The 27,593-nt window shown below is 30.9% G+C and overlaps 4 protein-coding genes and 1 long non-coding RNA gene across 7 annotated transcripts in view; 2 read left to right on the forward strand and 3 right to left on the reverse strand.

Annotated features, from left to right (window-relative positions):
• Positions 1–8,731, forward strand: part of LOC100141567 (uncharacterized protein) — a 98,711-nt gene extending 89,980 nt beyond the window's left edge. For both annotated transcript variants that reach the window (XM_008193135.3, XM_008193134.3), the window contains exon 5: positions 6,940–8,731. In XM_008193135.3, coding sequence (XP_008191357.1) covers positions 6,940–7,321 — 382 coding nt within the window. In that variant the 3' untranslated portion in view covers positions 7,322–8,731. The remainder of the gene's footprint in view (positions 1–6,939) is intronic.
• A 3,911-nt stretch (positions 8,732–12,642) lies between these two features.
• Positions 12,643–13,410, reverse strand: LOC657175 (endocuticle structural glycoprotein SgAbd-8). Its single transcript, XM_963646.5, has 2 exons — positions 13,306–13,410; positions 12,643–13,247 (listed from the first exon to the last, which is right to left on the reverse strand). Exons 1-2 carry the CDS (start codon positions 13,312–13,314, stop codon positions 12,723–12,725), a joined length of 534 nt encoding a protein of 177 aa, XP_968739.1. The 5' UTR covers positions 13,315–13,410; the 3' UTR covers positions 12,643–12,722.
• Positions 13,411–13,873: 463 nt separating this feature from the next.
• On the forward strand, positions 13,874–14,654 carry LOC103312463 (uncharacterized). 2 transcript variants are annotated; one of them, XR_511372.3, is made up of 3 exons: positions 13,929–14,070; positions 14,156–14,247; positions 14,313–14,654. It is a non-coding gene; the product is annotated as an uncharacterized LOC103312463 (long non-coding RNA). The 2 variants fall into 2 exon arrangements; XR_001574686.2 differs by having other exon boundaries at positions 13,874–14,070; positions 14,156–14,654.
• A 3,145-nt stretch (positions 14,655–17,799) lies between these two features.
• On the reverse strand, positions 17,800–18,589 carry LOC657093 (endocuticle structural glycoprotein SgAbd-2). The gene is made up of 2 exons (XM_963573.4): positions 18,451–18,589; positions 17,800–18,399 (listed from the first exon to the last, which is right to left on the reverse strand). Exons 1-2 carry the CDS (start codon positions 18,457–18,459, stop codon positions 17,902–17,904), a joined length of 507 nt encoding a protein of 168 aa, XP_968666.1. The 5' UTR covers positions 18,460–18,589; the 3' UTR covers positions 17,800–17,901.
• A 7,521-nt stretch (positions 18,590–26,110) lies between these two features.
• On the reverse strand, positions 26,111–27,008 carry LOC657011 (pupal cuticle protein 20). The gene is made up of 2 exons (XM_963500.5): positions 26,892–27,008; positions 26,111–26,839 (listed from the first exon to the last, which is right to left on the reverse strand). Exons 1-2 carry the CDS (start codon positions 26,898–26,900, stop codon positions 26,192–26,194), a joined length of 657 nt encoding a protein of 218 aa, XP_968593.1. The 5' UTR covers positions 26,901–27,008; the 3' UTR covers positions 26,111–26,191.
• Between the last annotated feature and the right edge of the window lie 585 nt (positions 27,009–27,593).

Consider the following 27,593-nt stretch of genomic DNA (forward strand, 5'->3'; position numbering starts at 1 on the left):
AAACTGTCACTTCTGAAATTCACATTATTGTCAGAAGTTTTTTGAAGCAACTAAATTATTACATTGTACAAGAAAACACTTTTATTATCGAAGCTTATTTTCGAATCATAGACTTAATTTATGGATAATGGAATAACATTTGTGCCCTTCAAAAAGACGGAGGAAATTGTTATTTAGGTCATTTTAGGCAGGGATGTAAATAAGCTTCATATTTTTAGCGACGTTTCGATTTTAATTAAATCATCATCATTATGGTTAATAGTAATATTTAATGTCCCAATGCCTGTCATTACATGAGGGAGGAATTAACAGGCTACTAAACGAAAATCATTTTAACACACCTTGTATTTTACCCATTAATTAGATTTACTGTTCCACAAAACTTGTCTGTAAAAATGAGTAAGTAGCTAATATTAGAATTTTTTTTCGTTTCTAAAAAAAGATAAAGAGACACATTTGTTGTAACATTAACTTAATTAACTTTGACAAAAATTTAGCCGCTTTGGTTTGGTTTGGCAGAACTAAAGTTTCTACAGAAGACATTTTCTGAATCACATTTTCTGTCAACTTTTGTCGTAAATTATTGGTATAGTTATCAGGTTATCACTCCAATTCATTATAATCAGCGATTCTTAAAACCTGTTTATATATATAGAAACTTGAGACATCACTTTTTGACAAGATAAATTTAAAAAAATTGTAAATCTGGGAATAGCTATAAAAAATATAGCAAACTTAAGATTGCAAAAACAAAATAATTGAAACATACCGTTCGATTCCTGACGATTTAATATTTTTTTAGACTTTTTTGCAACACTTTGTAACCGCATTTTGAAAAGCTTTTCTGAGCTAAATTTTAGAGGGTTCCTGTTGTCCGAATGAACCGAAATTTTTTATACTTACGTAATCTGGGTGACAATGCAATTCTATATAGTTAATTACCCCTCAAGGGTTAAATGGGGTGTTAAAGTTTTAAGTTAAGTTAAAAAAGGATGTTCGATTTGTTCATACCGCCTCTTATACCAACATACCCGGTCAGTGTATGTGTCTAAAAAGCGCACTGTTCACTTAGAGAAATACAGGGTCTCTAAATAGTATGGATATAGTTATGTATTATAAAAACTATTTATTAAAACTTATTGAAATTTGGTATATGCTTAAGAGTATATAAATTCTATCGTTTCAGATGTTTATTACATTTCTATCTCCATTTGTTCTTCGGATACAAGGCTAACTCGATTTTTTTTAAATAGCAACAAGGATCATATTTAATATTTTTGAGAGAAGCAGTTCTATGGTATAACACATGCATACCTTAATTAAATCGAAACTTGAAAATAAATTCGAAAATTTCGAAAAATGTATAATTTTATTAGCCTTGGAAATGTCTTTATCTATCGGTAGCTCTTTACTGTTTAAACATTAACCAAAAAATAAGTAAAAGTTAAAAACAATTTTTAAAATAATACCTTTAACTGAAAAAGAACACGTTTTAATTAAGAAATTTTAAACACGGAATACTTGATTTTTATGCTACAAAAGATGTTTCCATGATAAACCAACATGAGAATTTTTTTTCGCTTAATTTTACTTAAATGTACTATTATTTAACTCGTCATTGCACCCAAGTTTAATTTTTGGCTAATATACAAGTGACAGGTATCGCTATTATCAGTATTTTCAAAGCTAACTTAGTTTTACTATTCCAGAAAATTTTAAAATGTTTATTTTTTTACCTACTAATAAAAGTAAAGGTGGGTATTATGTTACATCACTGAATTCAGGAAAAAATGCTTTTTTAAAAATGATTAAATTTGTCTCTTCGCGCCATTTAAAAAAAATCAAGTTAGCCTTATATTTTCAAAATAAATGACAATAGAAATTTGAAAAAGCTCTCAAATGGTAGAACTTAAACACTTTTAACTGTTTCCCAAATTTCAAGGTTTTCTGTTAAACCGTTCTGAAAATATTTAACTGTATCCATACTTTTTAGCGACACTGTATATTAATACCTTATCATTTATAAAAGCTTTGGGAACGGTCACAAGTCATAACAATACTACATTAAAGAATTACTTTGTTCAGTTGACAAGTCCCAGAGCTTTTACATGTATAAATTTTAGTATCTTAACTTGTAAGGAATTTTTTTAGTGCATTTTTTAAATAAAAGCTTTAAAAAAGACATTTTTTATTCAATCATATTTACCTTACGTAAGTGTATCGTAAATCACACATAATGTCATTTCCTTTTTGTATGTATAAAGCAAATTGTTGAATTTATTTGCAACAATAATTTTTGCTTATCTTTAAAATATGTGGAAAAAAAGTCTCTAAAGTGGTTTTTTGATTCAATTTTTTTTTAAATAGAAAGCACCAAATATTAACACTTGTGAAAATTATATCAGACGTACGAATGGTTCATTTTTAACATACAACTTAGGTATTTGATTAAGAAAGTCAATAATATTTACCTTATAATGGAGGTCAAGCACTAAAACACGTAAACGTGTGTTTCATAAAACGTTGAGTGTGCTTACATATTCCTAATTCTTTTTTTCCTGTTCTGGAAATTCTATCAAAAATAGTTACATATGTTCGTTAAAGCAACAGTGTTTGGAGGATACAAACCGGAAAGAATAGGAACAAAAAACAGCTGGCACTTTATCAAATCAACCACAAAGCATCACATTTCCTACACATTTGTTTCCAAAAGGAACACCACTACATAAATGCGGAAGAAGTAATTCTGTCAGTAGTTCGTATGTAAATATGTCTCATTTCCTTGCAGTAATAGTTCGACCGCCAATTGCCAACAGCTGTTTCCAGGCTTTTGGAGAAATGATATATTTAGGTAGCAAATTTGACCAAGCTTATAACGATAAAATTATCTGCTCCAACCATTCGTGAAAATCGAGGGATCGCTCTAGATCTCTGATACGGAGAATTATTGCTGATAAAATAAGAACATAAACTTATCCGCTGAATTGCACAATAACTTTTCCTGCAATACAACACAACTAAGTTATTTTAAATAAGCAGCAATCAAAATCATACAGACGTATACAATGGGCATAGAATAGTTATGATTCTTGTGGCAATCTCACTCATTCTGAATAATGTGCGTGGGACTGCTTTTATTTGTCTAATCTGGAACGACAATCCTGTGTGCTGTCAATTTTGTAAAATATTGTATGGATGCAGTTATGCGAATAGAACAATAAAAGGCCAAAAGCAAAATAAATTTTACAGTAGGAAGCTGTATCCCACCTGAAACTCTCCAGGCTGATATGTAGGTCTTTAATTTATTAAATTTTTTGTTTAAACACAGAAATAGTGCTCTTTTGTACTAAATTATCAGTTATCACTAAGTTATCATTTATGCTTAAACATAACAATAACAAAACTGAGGTGTATTTGAACTAGTTAGTTTCCAATTTTTTAATGTATCGAAATACTTGTTTTACTATTAAAAATTTATAACCAATGTCCAATTGTCCATACGTGGTTGAGGTAAAGGTAAAGGTGTCTATTGAGGAGCTTTTTTACAAGTACTTAAAGCTTTTTTCAAAAAAGGCACCACTGTTCTATATTGCCTATAAAAGGGGACTATTGTTTAGGGTTCAGCTAATTATTTATAGTTGTAATATCGTATAAGAATGATTAAATTTTTACTTCCGGTCCAAAACCGGCTGTTCTATCTCATCGTTTTGTCGAAATATAAAAAAAATGGTTGACACTGATCTCAGAGTTTTAACTTATTTAGTAACCTATCTATAACTCTTGTGCATTTTAAAAGAGAAAACAAAGTAGAAAAATAGATCATAAGGTTTATATATTCTAAATTATTGGTAATGTTCAATAAAAATTTGTCCATGTGTATGCTCATTGCCAAAACAGGACTTGAAAATAACGAATTAACTCTTTTCTTTGTGAAGTATTAATATATTTTTTTAATGGCATTAAAATTTACGTCTTTCACTTTTTCAATGAATGATTTTTATTAGTTTGCTTTAAATATTGCTATCTATATATCTACCATCGATTTTTCGGGTTTAAACCATATAATCTCACCTTTCCTCAGTATAACATAACACAACACTATTTTCTCCGCAAATGCATTTATGATTTTTTAACGCACTTTTCATTTGGGTATTTTACAAGAAATCGTCAATCTTCTATACCCTCTACACTTCATCAAAATGTAATATTTGCAAAAGTAAGACTTTTACTCTGACCCTTAAAAGTTGAATTTTTTACCGGTGTCATTTGTAGTACATTTATACGGATAAATACAATAAAAACTAAAAGCAAATAAAAAAATTATTGTTATCAGTTTTCACCTTTACATCCCTTACATCCATCGAACCTAAAATAACTTACAACAGACACAAAAGGAATAATCAAAAAACACCTACCATCTATACTGAAAAAAACCTAAAACAGGTTAAAAAAAATTGTCAAATAGATTGCAAATTAGGTTTTTATGTAACATAATGGTGTAAAATACGTATTTTTTTAGGCAGTAACGAATGGAATATATGTACACCTATCAAATTTGCTTATAGCGAACCTCGGATATAACGAACTGATTTTGCTAGATACATTTTCTGAGTTCGTTATAACCGGACTCCACTGTATTAGAAAATTGTTTGTTTTTATGTTGGCATTAAAATTTACGTTCTCCACTTCTTGAATGTTTATTTTTTTTCGAAAATTGTGTTATGTAACATTTAATATTTTGATATTGCCATTGTGACAATTAAAAGCTAAAATTAAAATGACTCAACAAATTAGAGTTTCCTTTAAGAAAGAATGACGTCACTACTCATAATACAAAAAGCGTAAAGTCTTAATCAAATTGAGAACTTGTATTTTTTTTTAACGAAAAAGTGGACCTGTTCGAACATTTTTACCAAAACAAAGTATTTTCAGTTTTATTATGAGATATTTATTAAACATCTCATAATTTTCACTGTTTTTGGGTATATATTTTAATATACTAATAAAATACATTTTATTTCTCTTCTCCTAGTAATTTTCAGCATCCTCAAGACACTTTTAATCATTTGGAGGAAAATTCTTTAAATGATTGATTGATTAAAAATGTTGAACCAGCTAACCATTAAGACTACAATCACACAGTATCTACAAGCTGTTCCGTCTAAACCCCACATTAGAAGTATTGGTCCTGATCAATGAAAATATTTTCAACATTACGGCACTTCCGGTTATACCGGAAGTCGGCACTTCCGGTTATACCGGAAGTTATATCAACTTTCTTATTCTAAATAGAAACATGGCTTTTACTGCGTTTTTACATAACTTGAGTTATTTTAAGTGCATTTTTATCAGCTTTTTTATACTTAAATTTAGTCGTTTTCGAAATATGTATTTAAGATTTTTTGAAAATTGTTGTATATGCATCTTAGATTTCAAAAATCAATATCTCTGCCTTTTGTTTTATTTGAAAGAGAAGGTTTAGATCTTTTCTGTGGTGCTTTCAAATTTCTAAGAAAAGTTAGCAAACCCCAAATTTTTAAGATTGAATTTGCAAAACTTCAAATACTCATAACTTACGATAAATTTTTTAAATGAAATGCCATAATTTTTATGTGACTAAATGGTAAAGAATTTAATTCATCGTCGACCTTTCTTAACATTCCCAATACTCTAATCTAAGATTTCCTAATTTATTGTCCGTACCAAATTATCATTCAGCCATGTTTCAACGATCGTTTACTTATAACACAGTTTCTGTTTACAATAAATTAAATGCGCATTTGAAATCGCTTCCTATAAACTGTTTTCGCCAAGAACTTAAAAAGTTTAACTTTTTAAGCAAGCAGACAAACAGCGTATAATATATTAACAAAAATTAATCATTTTTCTTTTTACTATTAATATTTACTATTTCCTCTTTTATTCTCATTCTTTTTTGTTTATCACATTCATTTTTTATTGTTTAAGCATGAACTATTATTAGTATTATTATTATGTTTAACAATTTTCAAGTTATACGAACTTTTTGTTGGCAATGAGGAACTCATTAGCCATAGTTCAAAATTTTTAACAGAACTTATCGTTTATTCAATGAGAAATGTTTATTTCCGGCAATGTTAAAGAAAACCAACATAACTTGAAAATTATAACAGATGAATATAGGGAATGCTAATACACATCGTTGGAAAATTAAATTTCTTCCATTTAATAAAATAAAAATTGGGAAAGATTTTGGAGTTTGTAAAGTTTTGTTCCAATTTTGAACAGAATGAAGGAAAGATATAAAGCTTATTTTTTTGATTGTCCAAATACGGTTTCTAAAACTCTAAAAATGACTTTTTGTAGACTTTTGTAAAATTTTGTTCAAATTTTTAACAGAATGAAGGAAAGATATAAGGCTTTCTTTTTTGATTGTCCAAATACGATTTCTAAAACTCTAAAAATGGCCGAATTACCAATTTTTGAAGTGAAAGGTGTATTAATAAATTCAAAAATTTTCAAAAACTACTAAATTTAGTTATAGGAAAAGCTGATAAAAATTTTCCTGAAATAACTCGAGTTATCTAAAAACGCAGTAAAAACATATCTTTCATTTAAAATAAGAAAGTTAATACCGACTTCTGGTATAACCGGAAGTGCCGCCATGTTAAAAATGGCTGTACACCAATTTTCAGAGAAATATCATTATTAGAACTCTCAATACTTCTAATGTGGGGTTTAGACGGAACAGCCTGTATACTAAAAAAAAATTTTTAAATTGTTCGGAAAATTGTTAAATTTGTTCCAAATGAAGTGTTTAAGTAGCATATAGTGTAAAATATCAAATGCTTCAATATCAAATAAACATTAAAAGTCTAAAAAAAATTCAAAAAACCTAAAATTTCGAGATTATTAATAGAACATAATATTGATTTTTTTAATGAACCTTTTGTGTTTTAGTACGGAAAGCGGCTGGGAGAACCCCTTCCGACCTGGCGGCGACTTGAGTCGAGAGGCCGACGAGATAGTAGAATTAATAAAAGGGGGCAAACCGATAACGCCTACACCCGACAGTTCGGCGCCCCCTTTACCCTCCTTAGACGAAACCGATACGCAAAAGAACCAAACAGCCAACAATCTATCGGAACCCATAACACAAAGCCCGAAGAAAGCCAGCGAACTGAATGCCACCCCGAAAAGTGCTAACGGCAACGTCAAAAACGACAAACCCAACGCTCCAGGAGCCGTCGACGTTAAACGAGGGACGATTAAACCAGACGGAGACGTCGAACACGTTACGATAAAAAAGAAACCCAAGTGCAAGTGCTGTGTTATACAATAACTGCTGACAGATAGTCAATAGACTTGTTACTGTTAAATATTTTATAAAAAATAATAGCAAGGTGTGAGTAAAAACGATTCGGTTTTGCGAGATGGTGGTGCTAACTGTGATGTTTTTAGTACAAAAAAAGCATCTGATGGCCGATCGACCAATTCGATAAAATCTTCCACACAAAGCAGTTTTCAACCTAACGAAAGTAAAAAATTGCAAACAAAACATATCAATCCAGTAATAATTTTGTTGCAATTAAAACAGTCGATCAGTGGATCAGATAATCGCCCAGAAGTACACGAAATAATCAAAAACTGCAACCGATTTCAGGATTTTCGTTGAGAAGAAACGAAACCGAAGGTTTTTACGCCACCCAGAGCTGAGAAATGCTTACCTATGCTTTAACCAGTCACACAAATACTAGTGGTGCATGTTCAATCTCTACTTAATTTTCAAGCAATACTGAATATTTAGTTGTATGGCCAATAGGAATTGTCCGCCTTGTCCGTGACAGAAAGTTTTAAATTCGACTCTAGTCAAAATTATTTTTGTGATTGTAAACGGACAAGGTGGAACAGTGTGGTTATTGGCGCTGTTATTCTACTAAACGAATGTGATTATATACAGTTATAAAATTTACCATATTTTTACATTGTATTAGAGTTGTTTGTGTTTCGCGCTTATTTCTTCACGGTTGTGGGAGTTTTCTACAGATGAGATAAACAAACACGGAATATGGGAACACAAACAGCGGTTTATATTTAGTTTAACATTTGTATAAATATACAATGAGTCTAGAATGGATGATAGTACAAGTATTTTTTATATATTTTAGCCTTTCATCAACATTTTTACTACTGTATGACAGAAATTTCGGATTAACGGTGTATTCAGTAGCGAGATTTAGTTGTCTATGTTTTACTATTTAACTTGTAAATGTTCTATAAATAGGTGCGACGTTCTAGTTATTGTTGTTAATATTATTTGTTGTGTTTGTGTGTCTGGAATGAAAGTCGGAAACATCGGCATTATTTTTGGTAAAAAATAATACTTGATAAAGATAATTAAATCGTACCGGAACGATCAGACGGTTGGTAATAAGTTTCATTAGTGAAATTTATTTGGGAAACACGAATTGTGCAGAGATTATTTAATATTTTTAAATATAAGTACATAACGTCCCTTGTTTATATGTGTATGTAAAGATTGCAGCTTATAATATGCTTAAGATGTATAGATTTTAGATTGTAAATCGATCATGTTTGTTTGAAGCACTCCAAACTCTTTTTTAATGATATTTTACATGAGGAAATTTTTATTAATATATTATTTTAATCTTTTGTGTATTATATTGTAATATAAATCTAATTTGTATACCAAGCCGCATAGCATTAAATAATTTGTGATGTCACAAAGTAAGCCGTCTTTTATTTCAATTCTGTCTTATAAAGAAAGTTTATTTACAAAGGTTTGGACGCAGAAATAGACTTCGGCCGGAAATTCTGCACAAGTTGCATAAACGATGAGTTTAGTATTCATTTTACGACTGTCTACGAATACATATTTGATTGAATCAAAGTACAGAATAGTATTTAAAACTTTGTGCTTTTATTGTTTTGATAATCAAAAGAGGGAAACCGAGAGGAAATTATAACCCACCAGTCTTTTATGAGATTTTTATTGTAGTAAACAACTTAATGAAAAACACAACCATCAAGGAAATTACAAAATAATAAAGTCTAAGGGTGCAGAGTTATTTTGATTGTTTGTTATGACCCTTGAGGGATCTATAAAGTGTCTTACAATCTTTGTGAAGTTGAAATAAATTATTGAAGAACATTTTGAAAAATTAATTTTAAACGAAACTCATTCATCAAGAAATTATCTGCATTTTTTAACTGGAGCATGTTTATTTACGGAAGTGGTTAAATATTTGTTTCAAAAATTGTTACTTATTAAATATTTTGTATGTTAAAATCACTCTCATGAAGGACTACACTGTAATGCAATTATTCTTGTCCATACTTTTTAGTTTTTCTGTCTTAAATTTTTTTAACAAGAAAACCTGGTTTATTAGACTTTCTAAGAAAAGGTATTTTATTCTTGAATCAGGTATCAATTAAATATCACTTTGAGGAATCGAATAAATGAATTTTTATTTGGGAATTTTGGATAAGAAGTAATGTCTTAGCAATTTTTAACGGTACGATTTTTTTAATTAATAGGTAATAGCATATATGGTATGTGGTTGATTATTGTTATTGCTTTGAAAACTGTTTCCATATTCATAGTTTTAAAATAAATAAGCAATAACTTACTTTAGTCCAGATTTTAAGACGAATGATTTAAAAGTAACCTCTGATAGATTTTCTAAACATAAGTAATTTTGTAAAATTTATTTGAAAATGCAATTCTTTTGAAAGAAACTCAATCAAAATATGCATTTCATGCTTTCCACATTACAAACATGAATCTTATACCATTTGTCTTATTAAAAGAGTATCTACAATTTACACAAGCTTTTGAAAATTTTGACATAAGAAAATTTGAAATTTGTTGGGTTCCAAGGAGGTGAATGTAGTTAACTGTGGATCTCCTACTAATGGTGTTTTTAATAAGTAGAAAGAAAGGTAAGTTAAAACATTCAATATTGTCTTATCTTTTTATAAATCTTTTAATTCTCAATACGTTAAAGTTCATAATAAATAATATTGCGTTAAAAGACATCGATTTCAACTCTTATTATTTTGTCCGCATGTAAATTACAGGTGCTGTAATGTAATGAATTTAGTGTGTGCAATGTGCATAGTTAAATTTTCATTAGAAAAAAATTAAAATTACAGCTTTAACATGTTCATTTAGTTTGTAGGTATTCATTAGTATCTAGATAGTTTTTTCGGTTATGTACTCGTATTTATTTGGTGTTAAGTAAGCAAGGGGGCGTACTTTTATTCAATATTTATTATATAATTGACGTGAATGTCCAATATTTTTTGCTTATAAAGGTTAAACACTAAATACTCTTCCAGGTGGGAAAATTATACCCCCATATGCATCTTGAGTAATCGTCGTTGAAGCTAATTTTTTTTTAAATAATTACCATAAAAATATTTGTTTACGTGTTTATTTTATTTTTTGCTTTATTCATAAGCGGATAAAGAAGTAACTCACAAAATGTTTTCGTGAAAACTTTCTACTTCATCGTCGGAAAATTCAAAGATAAAATTTTTGCGTCAAATCTCTAGATCTTTACTGAAAGATTTTATCAAATTGGAAGTCTCATCTTCTTTACGTATTATCTGAAACAACCAATTTTAAAGAGCAGAAAATCGCTTATAGTCTTTTACCACTAAATAAATTCATTTTGTACAATTTTTTGCTTAAAAACGAGAAAACTGTATGAGAATTGACTAAAAGTGGTTTATTCTAATTAGAAACAACGATTTATTTTTAGTTTGGTTGAAAATTGCTTATTTCAGACGATTCTTTGCCTAGAAACGAGTAAACTTCTATAAAACTGACTAAAAACGCCTTATTCAGGTTCAAAAGAACGATTTAAGTTACAGTTTAGATAAAAACAGCTTATTTCGGACGATTCTTTACTTCGAAATAAGAAAACTTATAGTACAGACTGAGCACGCTTTATTCTAGCTCAAAAGAACGGTTTATGTACTAGTTTGAATAAAAACGATTCGTTTTGGACAATTTCTGGCTTCAAAATGAGAAAACTTTTTGAATATTGGCTGAAAACGGCTTATTCTAGCCGAACATAACGATTTATGTTAAAGTTTGGATGAAAACGGCATATTTGTGGCGATTATTTGATTCCAAACGAGAAAACTTTAATAGAACAAACGGAAAACGTCTCTATTCTGACTCAAAAGAACGATTTATGCGCGACTAGTTTGGACCAAAAAGATTTGTTTTGAACAATTTACGAAACGTTCCTTAATTCAAGAGCTATAAATTGATACCAAAAACTTTGAATTTAAGTGGTCAATAGATTTCCAACGTTCTCCTTTTTGTTATTTAACTTTTACTATCAATATTGTGACAAAACTATAGAATAGTAATTTCTTCAATCTAGTCAGCATTTTTAATGTTTCTTGGGTAGTTCGAATTGCCCTTGGAGAAATTGTAGTCACATGTAGTCAAAATACTTGTAGATACATGTAGCAGAAATTCGAAGGTTTATATTATAACATAAAGTTATAGAACTCCCATGAGGGATAATATAAAATGAAAAATAATAAATAATTAATAAGCAGATGTATACAAAATATAATAAGGCCACTGTTTTCAAAACAAAATCAACTTACCAGTTTGACGTTTTGAATCTCCAAAGTTTCATTTTTTAAAACAAAAGACCATGCAATCAAAAGAAAGTCCGATAATTCAGTAGCTTGTCAATGTATTAATCAGACTTTCTAGAATCATCATTGACCGCTAGGGGCAGCACCTTACAGTAGTGTTCAAGAGTTAAATAGAGCTTTTTCTCTAAGCATATTTTTTTTGTAAATATTTTTTTTAACAATTGTAACACATCTAGAGAAAAAACTCTACTGCTCTCTTCTCATGTGTTAGATTTTTTGTTTTTTGGTTTAATAAATGTAAGTAATTGCGTCAAGTAAGAAATTATTTTTGAAATTTTCGTTTTTTTTGTAATTAATATTACGTCAAAAATAAAAAATCGAGAAACCTAGGGAGATCTTTTTTCTTTAGAAATATTTTTGTTTGAAGTCTCTAAATTCAATAGTTTCCAAAACAGTACATTTTGGACAAAGGCTTAAAACTTAAGGAGAAACTACTAGGCATATGGTCTCTTAAAAACGAAAGAAATCTTCAAGTAGGTAACCCATTTTTTAAAAATTTATTATCGATCGTTTTTGCATGAGTATATAATTTGTATATCTAGAGAGCTGATGTCAAAACTACCAACAGATTTTTTCTAATAGCTCTTGTTTTTGAGACACAAGTATGTACCTACCTGTGTCTCAAAAATTCATGCTAAAAATGTGTGTGTACAGCTTTTAAGAGTTTTAAGTACATTTAAAACTGTAAACAGTTTTGCCACCGATTTTTTCTATAAACTTTAGTTTTTAAGATATAGGTAACTCATGTAGGCACCGCAATTTCACCAGCTCTAAAATGGAAACTAGAGCTAATGACCAAATTTTGACGTTATCATATTTAAAATGTACACTCCAACAGTATAATAAAAACAACTGTTATAAATTTGCGGCAACAGACAAAAAGTGAAATCCAATGTATTTATTAGGTAGCACTTATCTATAAGTAAGTGGTACTTTTTTTAATAATAAAAGACAAAATAAATCGTCAAATTCATCTATATTGTACTATTCTCATTATCTCACAATTATTTACATCAAAAATCACGTTTCAAATCCACTTAATACCTGTACCCTCCTTGGGTCGGTTGAAGAGGCAAAGCCCCAGCCCCAGCTGGCACACTGTATTGCCCACCTCCACTTCCACCCCCACTAGCCTTAATCTGCTGAAGCGACTTGAGAATAGCCTCCGGAATTGGGGGCGGCGTGGGCAAGTGAGACCCTTGCGGTTGGAAACCATTTTCATCAGCAATATACAAAACGGTAATTTTTTGACCATCGGGGGCGGTATAAGTGAACGAACCACTTGCAGACTGGGCTTCATTCTTCGATCCTGCATTTTTCAATTGTCCCCTTTCGTCAGCCGCAATTCCATTCCCGGTTTCGTAAGCCCAGTTATAACTACCGTCACCGTTGTTCACATTTTCCAATTTCAGAATTGGAATGTCGGCCCCCGGAGACTTGGCCCCGCCGCCTCCGACGGCGCCGCCCCCGAACCTGGAGCCCCCGGAAGATGGGGGCAGGTACAGGTTGTCGAGGCGGGCGGCGGCGGCGGCGGCACCAACAACGGCCAAAATTACTACAAGCTGAAATTAATTAATTGTTAATATTTGTAATTACTATTTTTATTTCTTAGGTACTCACTGATTGCATGATGGTGGTAAATGGTTGGTAATGTCGAGTGCAATTTTTGCTTTTATACTTGAAATCCCACTAGAAGAGACGTTACTAGGGATCGTAAAACCAGATTGCCTATACGCAGGGCAAGGTTAAATTTAATGTAGTTACATTTATTGAAAAGAAATGATCAATACGCGGATTTTTTTATTGACCTTATTTTTTTAATTTTTGTGGAATTTCGTCCACTGATTAATTGCAACATGAGTGGTAAATGTTTCGGATTTTTTACATCGTTTTCTAATTTATTTATTTTCCTACTTTCAGTTTCTAAACAATTGATATAAATTTGTTAGTTGTAGTTTTGAGAAAATTATAGTGAAATTTTAAGCTGATTTTTCTTGCTCCAGAAAACTTTTTTTTATCTTAATTATTATACATAATAATATGTACTACATAATTTTACGATATGACATCATTATGTTATTTATATTTTACTTAATTAAATAAGTAAGGTATTCGTTACAAAATTTAGTGAGACTGTTTCAAGAACAGTGAACAGTTAAAAAGTACATATTTAACATTTAACAATCCGTTTTCCATTAAAATTATTTTAATAATCGCATTCTTCTAATACCGTAATAAAATTAACTTTAAATTCCTAACACCAGACTTATAAAAGATCAAAGAATTACAAAAGTTGCTGTGTATGTGCCTGCTGTTCGTGCAGTGAACATTGTGTGCATACACCTAACACTATCAAATAACTAAAAAAATAATTTCAAATATGTGGTAAGTAAACAAAAATACAGAATAATAAAAGGGCAAGAAAATATGGGGTTAACACGGTTACTTTCAATTAATTTTAAATTTTTAGACGCGGAACCTGAAATGTTAATGTGATGAATAAGTTAAAGACATTTCCAAGATCTTTAATAGAATATGTCTTGAACATCTCTAAGTGAGTAGGTGAGGACATGAAATTTATTTACATTAGCCATTAATAATCGACTCATATCACACCATTATCCCAGTAACACCGTCTTGCAGTCATCAAAAGAGTTTCCGTCTGCCAAAAAAAGATTACAACATTATAGGGCATATAACATTTTTTTTATGAAAAAGCGCCTTAGGTATTTAAATTGGCAAACACAACTTAAGTAGTTCAGAGCTTTAGCCCTGCTATAAATGCTTCTGAACCTGAAGTAATTTTCACACTATGGAGTTAGAATCTGCGAATGTAGAATCACTGGAATTATTTAATATTGTTTTAGGAATTCTGCTGTTTTTGTTCATAGTTCTGATTAAGGACCATAGATTAGATGGGTTTGTATTAATGTGGCTTTGCGTTGACTGAATATATTTTTGAAACAGAATTGTTGTTTTTTAATAAAAGAGTGAAACCTTGAATTAAACCTTTTAATTCAATGTTATAAAATTATGCCGTCTATATCGGAGCTCTTTGCTAAATCAGTGTGGATACCGAGAAGAATGGTGTCGAAGATATTAAGTACAAGAAGTCGATAAAAAAGAGTAAGGAGTTAATACCAAGAGTCAAGAACTAAAGTTTGCGTGTTTAAAGTTGCGTCTTTTTCTTTTATATTTTATTTTACTTCAAAAATTTTAGTCAAGTGCACGAATTGAAATTACCGTTGTAAGCCATAAAAATTCTAAATATGTCTATTAAAAAAAAAACTTTACTGTGCATCAACAGTGTTTTAATCTTTTTTTTTATAGACATGAAACCTTATTTAAAATAGCTCTATTTTTTTACAAAAATACGAAATTATAATAATGAGTTAAAACATATGAATTGATCAGAGATTCCACGATCATTTTCAAGTAAGTAATATCGTTACAAAATATCACTTTATTTTAATAATTAATAATGCTAAAGAATTCTATACGTGCACAAAATCAAGAAGTTTCAAATTGGAAGTTATCTTTTTAAGAAGTGACGAATAAAAAGCGTACATAACTGAAATAGGTACAGTTCAAAAATTATGTTTTTAATTGTTACAATTTTTGTGTTAAATTGCTACTTGACATAATTTTTGTTTTCCGTTCGTAATCTCACTGTTTTTTATTTTTGTCATAACATATCCTCTGTACTAAAAATATTCATAATATTTCTATTATGAGTAAATAACATTTTTGTTTTTTTTAGGTAAGTATTCACAATTTTTTTACTTATTTTATACTTAATTTTTAGTAGGCGCATTTGTGTCCCGTTCGTAATCAATTATTTATAACGATTTTGCGAAAGTTGGCGGCATGTATTTAAATTGTTAATCATTCAACACAAGAATGCTTTATGAATGTGTAGATTAATTAATACCTACTTATCATCAATTTAATTACAATTACTATCTTTTTTATTTTGAAAATAAAATTTGACAGAATTACTCGTATATGTCCCGTTTGTGATAATAGAATGGCTGTAATAAAAAACTAAATTCTAGACAATTTATTATAAGCCACGTGTTCTGTATTTTACAGAATAGTATTAGGGGTATTTTCATTTGTTTGTTTAAAATTTTAATTTAATATAAATTTGAGTATTTTTGCAACTTTGTTAATTAGGTATACTTTATGGTTTTTTTTGCACACTATATCTAAAATTTCTTCTAATTTCTTCTAATTTATTTATTTATACCAATTAAAATTCAGAACAATTTTTTCCTTTCATTGATCGCTTGTTTTTAATTTTGACTTTTTGACGTTAGGCTATTTTTTTTCAAGCTATTTTGTCGGTGGGCTTATTAGCCTTGGGTTATTTTGTCGGGTCACCATTAAATTTTATTAAGCTAAGCATGTGTTGATAATCAGTGAGTAGTCGAGACAGACAACAGACAGAAGTTTTATGTTCAGTTTCATTTTATTGAAGATATAGTTTATGCGAAATTAAGTAATCTCGTTTAATGATCAACAAAACTCCTCCATCTTTACAAAAATCTTCAAGAAAATTGAAACTAACGACAACGAAGTTGTTGATATTCAAAAAAAAAAGATCATAAATAATCTTTTTATAATATGGTGTCTAAATGTTTAGAAAATATTTTATACTAGTAATAAGGACACAAAATTAATTTACAATAAAGAGCTTTCGATTGACACAGTATTTCGTTCAAATAAATTTATTCTCAAGAAGAGTACTTTAGCTTGTTTTATTAAGAAAAAGTGTTACTTTTTTAAAGAATCCATTAATTAATTAAAATTAATCTATCATTGATGGTTCTAAGTCCATAGTTCTGAATATTGTCAAGTTTTTCTTGACAGTTTCATTAAAATTTCGTTAAGAATTTAGAACAAATTTTAATTCAATTAGGCACTTAAAAATCGAACGCAATTTTAAGTGGTAAAAGTAATTCGTATTTTTGGTTCTATCTATCTAAAGAAAGTTTTTGAAACACTAAAGTTAATTAACCTTTTTCAATCGCGTGTAAAAATAGTAAAAAAATCTGTCTTAAGGGTGTAACTAATTAAAAAAAATGGTATGTGGCAATAACGCTGCGATTAAAATGAATTATTTTTTAAACGGTTTCGTAGAAAATAGTAGTGTTGGCACTACTACAAATTTCGATTTTTGGTAAATTTTATTTTTTTTTAATTCAAAAAACTGCTAGGAACTGATAGTAAATTTAAAAATAATTATTCGTTATTATGTTAGGTTACGATTACGTAGTGCGAAACATAAAATCATTAAAAAATTATTAAAATTGAAAAATTTAACAAAATAAATTTGAAGCTTAGGATTTTTAAAAATATGACTTAAGAATTTTTTCAAGATTTTGTTTCGTAATCTACACATGCTTCTGATCAACGTACCACTGAGTTAGTGCGCTAGTTTTTGAGTATTTTAATTGATTTTATGAAAAAAATCTATTTAACTTTATAATAAATCTTGTTTATTTTTTTTTATTTTGTCGGAAATGGTGTGTAGTACAGGGAAAATAAAACCATAAATTTGATTTGATACTTTTATTGCATGGCACAGTCAAGGAAGAACTGTTCTTTCTGTTCTTCCTTGACTGTGCCATGCCTTCCATGTTTATACAAAGAAAATTCTTCGCCTGATGAAGATACAATAAAAGAATCGAAACGTCGCAACAAAATTATTGGTTTTATTTCTCAAACAAATATATTTGCAAGGACAAATAACACAAAATAGAAAACTTGTTTATTTTGTTTGAGATTTTTCTCGAACAGGTGCAGAAAATTGCAAAAATAAATGTGTTTATTTTTTTCTTTACTTTCAGCTTATTTTTTTGACTTCGTTCATTTTCAATGAGAATAGCTCTGATTTCGTAAAAAGTGTTCTACTTTAATTACATATGTTAGGTATTACAGTAGATACTGGTCATAAATTCTTTTCTTGAGAAACCAGTGTTCTTAAATTTTCAGCAAACTCATCTTTTTTTGATTCTTATTCATTTCGGCAGTTATTTTGTTCCGCATTCAAGTTTAATCTCTTTGTTATTTAACATTTAAATACGACTGTTTTCAAGAAAAAACTAGAAATAGGTATCAAAATATTCTATATTTTTCTACTAAATTAGGTTCACAATAAATAAGAGTAGAAATCTAACTAAATAAGCACTCTTTATCATCACAAAACTAAAACTAATATCGGTAACCTTGATTGTAAAACCCAGCCGCCGTGAATCCACTCTGCGGACGATACTGTCCATCATCATAACCCCCTTGAGCCCTATTGAACTGTATAGACCTCAGAATAGCATCAGGAATCGGTGGCGGCGTCGGCAGATGAGCCCCCTGGGGGTGAAACCCATTTTCGTCCGCTGTATAAGTCACGGAAATTTGTTGACCATTTGGCGCAGTGTACGAATACGACCCTTGCGCAACTTCGGCCTCATTAGCAGACCCAACATTTTTCAAAAACCCTTGCTCTTGGGCCGAGATGCCATTACCAGTAGAATAGGCGTAGTTGTAAGTTCCATCACCGTTGTTGCTGTTGTCAAAACGCAGAATTTGGATGTTTGGTTGTCCAAAGCCAGAAAAAGCGCTTCCGCCACTGTAGGGGCGCGAGAAAGGGGGCAGGTATTGGGTGTCTAGACGAGCAGCACTGGCCAAAGCGAGCAAGCAGAGGGAAAAAGTGAACTGAAATGAAAGAACACTTTGGAATTTTATAACACTTAGCTTGAGCCTCACCTGTAACATTTTGGGCAACTGAACTGATTTGGTTTTGCGAAATAGTACGGAAAAAAGTGGATGGATTGCTTTTATAGTGGTGTACCCCACTATTAGGATTGTTTCTGGGATTACAAAAGAAGATGTATTTCAGAGCAAGGTTACTTGAGATTAAATACCAATTTGATTGTTATAATTGAAAAATATTTTAGTCAATGAACTTGCGAATACACCTGGGAGCAGGCAAAGAAACGCCCACTTTGGTCATTACTCAGTTTAATAACAGGGGAAGTGGTTATTAACTCGTACTTTTTTCATAAATTTTATAATAAAATAACTGTCCACTTGTAATGACCCGCTAATGTTTACACAAAAACGTTTTGTTCGTTTCTTGGACATGGTCAAGCAATTAAAGTGGCGGTACCAGAAGGTATAATTATTTCAGTAATTTTTGTTACCGAAAAACTGTGTGTAAACAAGTGTAAAAGTTGAAAGATGTTTCAGTCAAATCAGAGCTTTTCAATTTTAATTATTTTCCGATAGGTAGGTGGGTTCATTAAATGTCAGACTAAAGTTAATTGAAACATTGTGTTACTTGAGAGAATAATAAGATGGGTGCGAGACATAAGGTGATTGGAATCAAACCTAACAATTAGATCGAGTTGATTTTGAAATTATTATGCTTTAATAAGCTCTGTTAACGTCAATCATGTGGTCATTGTTTCATATAATTGAATTTTTCGTTATCATAAAGTGAAAAACCGGAAACTCTACATACAGGGTGTGTATTTGATTAATGAGAATTATTTTGAAGTTAGTCAAAGGTCCCAGTGTACAAGGCCGCACACCACATTTTTAATGAGACTGACATTCTACATGTTTTTTACGAAGTATTATTTACCTGTCCTTTTTATTTCAGTTGTCAAGTTAAAAAGCAATTAACTAGGTAGTATTTAAAAAAACACTTGTTTGACGGCTTTATCAAAAACATCGTTTTAGGCTTTTTAAATATTTCGTGATTGCACGAAAGTATTTTCCTCCCTCTGGAGAAAATATAGTATACTTATCTTTTTGGACGGAAGTAACGTACTATATTTAGAAGGTGGAATACTATAGTTTTAATTTAAAAATCTAATTGCTTAGGAAAAAATATAACATCTTTTTTATGCTTAACTGAACGCTCTTTATCATCACTCGAAAGTTGATACGACACTTTTGAATCACCCTGTATTTTACCTTGAGTAAAAAAACTTAAACGACATAAGATTACATACAACTACACTACAATTTTTTTGTTCAAAAATTTTAGTGTTGTATTTTCTTTTTCTTCTGTTCTTTTCTTTAAATTTATTGTTTTGACCTAAGAAAACACCCCAAAATTTATTTTGGTGGTTCTCTGCCAGAACTTGAATTTTTAATAAATTGTTGATTGAATTTTTATTGATTTTTAATACTTAATGTAAGTGAATTGTTTTAAAAAAAATACACAGCAACTAAAAATAAAAATAACAATAAGTGTTAATAAATTTGTTTCGTTATAAGTGTTTTGACCTTAAATTTGTCAAAAACCACAAAATGTGAATGTTGCTCAAAAGACTTTGTTATAATTGAATTCTGACAGTGCAGAACACTTAAATGAAAATAGAAAATAAAATATCTTGCGTTCTGCAGCTGTGAACATAGTATTTTTGTTTTTAATACTTTTAAAATGAAAAAAATATATCTGAAATTAAAATTATGACGATCTTTTGAAGTTAGTCAAAGGTCCCAGTGTACAAGGCCGCACACCACATTTGTAATGAGACTGACACTCTACATGTTTTTTACGAAGTATTATTTACCTCTCCTTTATATTTCAGTTGTCAAGTTAAAAAGCAATTAACTAGGTAGTATTAAAAAAAACACTTGTTTAACGGCTTTATCAAAAACATCGTTTTAGGCTTTTTAAGTATTTCGTGAATGCACCAAAGTATTTTCCTCTCTCTGTAGAAAATATAGTATACTTATCTTTTTGGGAGGAAGTAACGTACTATATCTAGAAGGTGAAGTACCATAGTTTTAATTTAAAAATCTAATTGCTTAGGAAAAAATATAACATCTTTATGCTTAACAGAACGCTCATTATTATCACTCGAAAGTTGATCCGACACTTTTGAATGACTCTGTATTTCAACTTTTAACTTTCAAAACAAAACACAGTCAGCCCCCTTTAAAACTTATTGGTCTTAACAAGAAAGGATTTGAAGGAAGCATCCTTTGAATGTCTGAACTAAAAAAAAAACTAAAAAATACACAGCAACTAAAAATAAAAATGAAAATACATATTATTAATTTTCTTTCTTTATAAGTCTTTTGACCTTAAATTTGTCAAGAAACAAAAAACGTAAACATTGCAAATGAAGATTCTCTGTTATAACTTATAATTCAATTCTTTCAATAATTTTTGTTGTTGTGTAGAAGACTTAAATGAAAATGAAGCATTGAATCTAGAGTTTTTAGATATGATACAGGGTAATTTTTGTCATGTAAATATGACTCCTCAAAACATTTCTCAAATGGTTTCACAGCAAAAACTCACTTTTAAAATGAAGAAAATATTTTAGAAGATGATTTTGAAGAACTTAAAGACATTGGCAATCTAAAAAAACAACTTTGCCTAAAATGATACTACTGAAAACGCTTATTACAGTAATGAAAACTGTTCCTCCGTATCTGCTTTCTAACTCAAATTATTTCGATTTAAATTTGAAATTATGACGTCGTAACTGCCTCGAGCATTTCCAATACCATGATCAAATGATTTTTGACTTTTAAGATTCTATGCTTTTAAGTGACACTGTCAGAGTTTAACAAAATTTCTCAGATATTTTGAAAAGTGTAAGACAAAATTTGGAATAGAAATTAGTCTAAAAAATAGTGAATTTTTAATTTTGTGGTGTGAAAAATGTTAAATATCTGTCGAGTTTTTGGTGATTGAAAGTGTTCAGTGGTAAGAGGATTCTATGATTTCTTCTTACAGAATAAAAAAAAATCACCAAATGGTCACTTTATTCTATTAGTAAGATAAAATATAACCAAATCAAAAAATGTATTATGGTAACATTGTAGAATAAAGGTGTACTACTTCTACTTGTATCTATGGAATAAGCAACAACATTATTAATAGCTACAAGAGAAAACATTTTATTACGACGCCTATAGGCAATTTTTTTTTAATAGTTAAACATATGTTTAATCCCAAAATTCTATCATTTTTGACAATGTCAATTCGTCACCAGGTTTGGAGTAAGCTCTAAATTTAAAAAAGTACAAACATACAAAATTTAAAAAAACTAAAGAGTGAATAAGAAATAAGACTAAAAATTCAACAAAGTATTATTATCAAAAGTGAAATTTTTTCATTCGATTACGTAATTAAATTGAGTAAATTTTTTTTAAACTAATTTTTTAGGCCGTGATTAGCTGTCCGCACATTTGTGGACATTACATATTATGGATAAACCCAACAAAATATCTGTCCCTTCATGTAGTCTATATACTTACTAATTAAATCAATATTATACTGGTAATTTTCTATTTAGCATCTACCAGTAATTTTTGCTGTAAGTATGTTTTTTTTTGAGTGAAAGTTTTATTTTAATTTGATGCCTATGGAACAAAACCACCAAGATCGAACAAAACGGGCATTCTAAGTACGATAAATTTAACAGAAAATTCTAACGAAACATCAAAAATTAGTTTTTTGAATATCACAGAAAAGTGAGAATAAATTAGAAAATTTTTCAGAACCTTCTCAACGTGTTGTCAGTATCAATTTCTATTCAAGTTTTACGAATCTCCTGAAAATTGCTTGACAAAATATTTTCGAAAATTTAGGTCAATTAACTTTCTACCTATTGTCAGTCTCTTTTGGTATGGTAACGTGTTTTATTTTCGCACTCTTCCGCAAATAAACCTTTGGTGATTGGCTACTTTTAAATGGTAACTATCTGCCAAACGCAGAGTTAGAAATTTTTTGTAAAGGAATTTTAGCTTCAGAATTGTCTAAACTATATGCATCTTTCCGGTGGGACGCGAAATCTGGGAGACGTCGTATACTTATACCGGGCGCTCAAAAACCGGCGCACCAACTCAATGATGTGTGGTAGAGAATTGCCTACATATAAAGGTATAAATAGTGAAAAAATTCTTTGTATTAAAGTTATTGATAAATAACGAATTTCAAATAAATGATATTTGGCAGCGTTGTCTAACAGTCGTGATCGCAATAGAAATTGATCAACAATAAAAATTAATTATTTTTGGCACATTTACAAACTGTGATTTTTTTGTAAATTTTTTTTTTAAATTAAAAAAACTGATAAAGTATTATAGGAAATTTAAAAATAATTATTCATCGTTTTGCTAGAAAACGATTACTTGGTGTGAAACATAAAAACATAAAAAAAATAATGAAAACTGAAGAAGTTAACAAAATAAGTTTGTAGCTCCAGATTTTTTTAAATATGGCTTTAGGAATTTTTTCAAGATTTTTCCCGTGATCTACACATGCTTCTCAACAACGTACCACTGAGTTGGTGCGCCAGTTTTTGAGCACCCTGTATAAGCGTAAAAATTGTAAAAAATACTTCTTTGTATTAAAGTTTTCCTTGTTTTTTTCAATTTTTGAGGTAATCTCGTCTTTTGGGAGATTTTTACAGTCCCTTTATACAAATTGCTAGGATTTGCTTATTTCCGGTGCGCTTATTTCCTGGGCGCATATTTCCAATTTCAATTCAATTCAACATAGTTTATTTAAATTACAACAATTACAATGGATCAGAAATCCTACAAACACAGAAATCTTAACCTAATTTACAAATTATAATTTACAGGTTCATGCACAGTCGTGCTTAACCTGTAGTGCAAACAATTATTGGTGCGCTGAAGGCGCCTTACACTAATTAATACAATATGGAATTTACTTATAACTAACATGCATAACAAAATTATCATTAATCTAAGGGAAAGAAGTACAAAAACCCTTTTTCTGTTGACCCCGCCGAGCCATAAATTACGCGTCCAACCTAAGTTAACTTAAGCTATGCACCGAAGCGCGCGACTGTGGACCAGAGGTCTCCCCATTCCTGTAGTTTTGTACTTTTTGAAAATATTTATTTTGTGACATTTTAACTAATTTAACTTAACCTACTTATTTACAAAAATATTTACAAATATACAAAAAAAAGTGTGTTTGGAAATTCGTGGACCACATAGCGAACTAGAGGTCGATCCTTGATTTCCGACGTTAATTCAACTGTATTGGTGGCTGTTTCATTTCGGTTAGACTTTGACAGATCACACGAGAATAAAATTCCATGGATCTGTCTAAGGGGTCTAAGGCCCAGCTGGAAGTTTATTTATCGTAGATGCTCAAATGTTGATACGATAGTTTATGTTTTAGCCTGAAGGGCGTGTTGTTACTTCTAAATTTAGTGATTCTACGAGTTAATTTATTGAACTTTAATTGATGACTATAAAAATTGTTACTAAGTTTATTAACAAATGCGCGTAGGCTAGTGGTCGCCGATCTTTCCTGCAGATCGACAATTCTAGCATAGCGACTTTCATTCAAAGCTAATCTTAAACATTTATTTTGAAAAACTTCCAGCGGTTTGAAGGCAGTGTCCGAGAGGTGACACCATACGGGGGCGGCGTATGTCAAAGTTGGTCGAAATATGGTTTTGTACATTAACACTTTATTTTGTGGCGTGAGTTTACTGTTTCTATTCATAAGCGAGTACATGTTTTTAAGGGCGGCGGAGGCTTTACTAATTAAGTATTTAGTGTTTTTGAAAAAATTTAGACGTGTGTCAATGTACGTCCCGAGATATTTAACGTGCGGTTCGTCTGTAATTTTGTTATCGTATACCCGTAATTTATCCCAAATTTTATGGTCGGTAAATTTTCGTGTAAATATTATTTGTTGTGTTTTTTCCGCGTTGATTTTGATTTTCCACTTGTCATAAAATTTCTCCAATAAATTAATATGAATTTGAATTTGCTTGCTCGCTATCTGGGCCGAAAAGGAGCTCGCGTATATTGCCGTGTCGTCTGCGTAAAGCGCCGTATTTGTTTTCGCGAATATTGGTATGTCATTTATAAAAATATTAAAAAGAGTTGGACCTAGTACTGAACCTTGCGGGACCCCTGCTCCAATTAATTTCTTCGTCGATTGGGTATTTTTTAATTGTACTAGGAGTTCCCGATTTGTTAAATATGAATGGATTAATAAGATTAAACTTTTCGGAATTTTGTAATGGATCATTTTGTATCCAAACGCGGTCAAATGCTTTTTCAATATCAAGTAAAGCCATTGTGGTAACTTTATCTTTATTGTAATTAATCTGTATATCATTAACGATTCTGGCAAGTTGTTGTGTGGTATTGTGTTTCGGTCTAAATCCAAACTGGCAATTATTAATTGTTTTATTTTTCTGAAGAATTTTGCTGAGTCTAAAATGAATTACCTTTTCGAAAATTTTGGAGATACAAGAAAGTAAACTAATCGGTCTGTAACTACTCGGTAATTGTGCGTTTTTACCTGGTTTGAAAATGGGTACTACTTTTGCGATTTTAAATGATTGGGGATAATGTTTAATTTGAACATTGCATTAACTAAATTTGTCAATTGTACTAAAGCTTTACGTGAGATATTTTTAATTACTTTATTTTCTATTTCGTCTAGCCCCGGGGCTTTGTTATTGGGGAATTTTTTAATTATTTCTGCAATTTCGGTTGGGCTTGTTACAATTCGTGATAGATAGTGTTGTGAATTTATCTGCTCGCGATTTTGATTTATGAATTCTTCAACTTGCCTTTTAATATCATTTTGTTCGTTATTGAAATTTTGATCTGCTCTATGTACTGATTCGTATTGTGCCGCCAGTGCCTCCGCCTTTTGTTCCGTCGTTTCTGCTGGGGTGCCGTTCGCGATAAGTGTTGGTATATCATAAGATTTACGTTTCAATAATTTTGTCATTTTCCAAAGTGAATTATCGTTAGGGTTAAGTGAAGCTAATTTTGTTTGCCAAACGTTATTTTTATGTTCGCGTATTAGATTCTTTATTTGACTATTTAATGCCGAAATTTGGGGTTTGAGTGTAATGTCACAATCGTTTCTTGACGCGATTACGAGTTTTAATTATATTAACAATGTTATCCGCGCATATTTCCGGTCACCACATGGTAGAGAATTTCTGGACTTATTACAGAGCTTGAGTGCTTGAACCGAACATACGACGAATAGCTAGAATAATATAAGTCCACACAAATGTGCGGATGGTTAACCACGGCCAATTTTTTATCTGTTTAAAATTTTAACGAGAATTTTTATTTAATAAAAACAACTATCTTGGTCAAATTAATTTTTAATTTAATTTCCAACATTTATAGTTTATAGCAATTTTTTGCGTTTTATTAATCGTATAAATTTTTATGCGACTAAGCCCAACGGTGGTTGAAAATGGAACGAGCTATTTTATTAATGAGCTATTTTGTTGGGAACTGGTTTGTCGCTAGCCTATTTTGTCCTAGGCTATTTTGTTGGATCACCTGAATTTTCACCGTTTTCATAGCATTTACGTTTTAGAAAACAGCTTTTCAGTTTTTGTTTACCAGGCCCGTAATAAAAAAAAGTAGATAATTGTGTATAATTTATTATTCTAAGGTGCACTTTGTTAAATAACACAAACAATGGCTTGATCACTAATGAAATGGGAAACTAGTATCTGTAACCATCCGACCCAGCAGACCCACCAAACCCGCCAGACCCTCTCGACCCAGACCCAAAACTACCAGCCCCTCCATGTCCTCCAGACCCCCCAGATGATCCATGTCCTCCATTATACTGCCCATCATCCTGATAACCCCCACGAGCCTCTTCAGCCAAATTCTGCTGAATCGATTTCAAAATCGCTTCAGGAATTGGCGGGGGCGTGGGAAGGTGAGCCCCCTGCGGGTGGAACCCATTTTCGTCAGCAGTGTACGTAATACTGAACTGTTGACCTTCTGGCGACGTGAAGGAGAAGGACCCATCAGCTGCCACCCAGTCGCCTCTCAACTGACCCCTTTCTTGGGCAGCTATACCATTACCCGTCTCATAAGCGTACTGGTAATTGCCGTCACCCTCATTGTTGTTATCTAGACGAAGAATTGGCACTTGCTGGCTGGGGGAGGAGAAACCGCCGCCTCCACCGCCGCTGAACGACGAGGGGGAGGAGAAACCGCCGCTGCTGCCGCCGCCGCTGAACGATGACGGGGAGGAGAAGCGGTTGCTTTGGCCCCCGAAGGAGCCGCCGCGGTTGGGGGGCAGGTACTGGTTGGGGCCGGCGCAGGCGGCAAGCCCACAAAGGGCACTAATCAGCAAAACCTGAAATTTTGAAAATTAGAGCAATTATTTGTACTGGTGGAATTATTTTTACTCGTCTCATTTTTTTTCGATGAGGTGCGGACGATTTGGTTGATGGCACAGTGATACTTTTAAAATTCGGATGATCGCTTTTATATGAGAAATTCCCACTATGTGAGATGAAACATAAACCATTTCATCGGACCAGATTCACTGCAGAGCAAGGTTACACCAAACTTAAATGTCAAATCTTTTTAACAATCATTTCATTTGGGAATATGATGCATTCCTTTATCGTGATTTGATTCATCGTTGGTGTTTTTACGAGATTAATTACATATTGCGGTATGGGATGGTGTAATAATATGACCATTTTTATTGATTCGGATTTTAAACACTTTAGCGTGTGCATTAAATCTTATAAATTATACCTTGTCATTGCATAAATCTTACTAAACGTATCTAAAAAAAACAGTAGAGTATCTTGATGATGTGTACATAAAACCCTGCAGTAGATTTCAAAAATATGTAAAACCGTGATGGAAATTTGCATTAATGTATTCAGTTTACTGGCGTTTTTATCAGTATTTTGGACAGGTGTTTATTTATCTCATCGTTTGTTTATTAGCTTCTGAAATGTAATAGTTTTGTAAAATCTAAAATGCAATAAATTTATAAAAGATTTTTATTCAATGGAGTTGGATCAATGAATGAGTGACTAGAGCAAAAGATTGAAAAGAAAGTTTTTTTCATTACATTACGAAATGAAATCATT

Source organism: Tribolium castaneum, chromosome 1, assembly GCF_031307605.1.
Source record: "Tribolium castaneum strain GA2 chromosome 1, icTriCast1.1, whole genome shotgun sequence".
Taxonomy (NCBI): Eukaryota; Metazoa; Arthropoda; class Insecta; order Coleoptera; family Tenebrionidae; genus Tribolium; species Tribolium castaneum.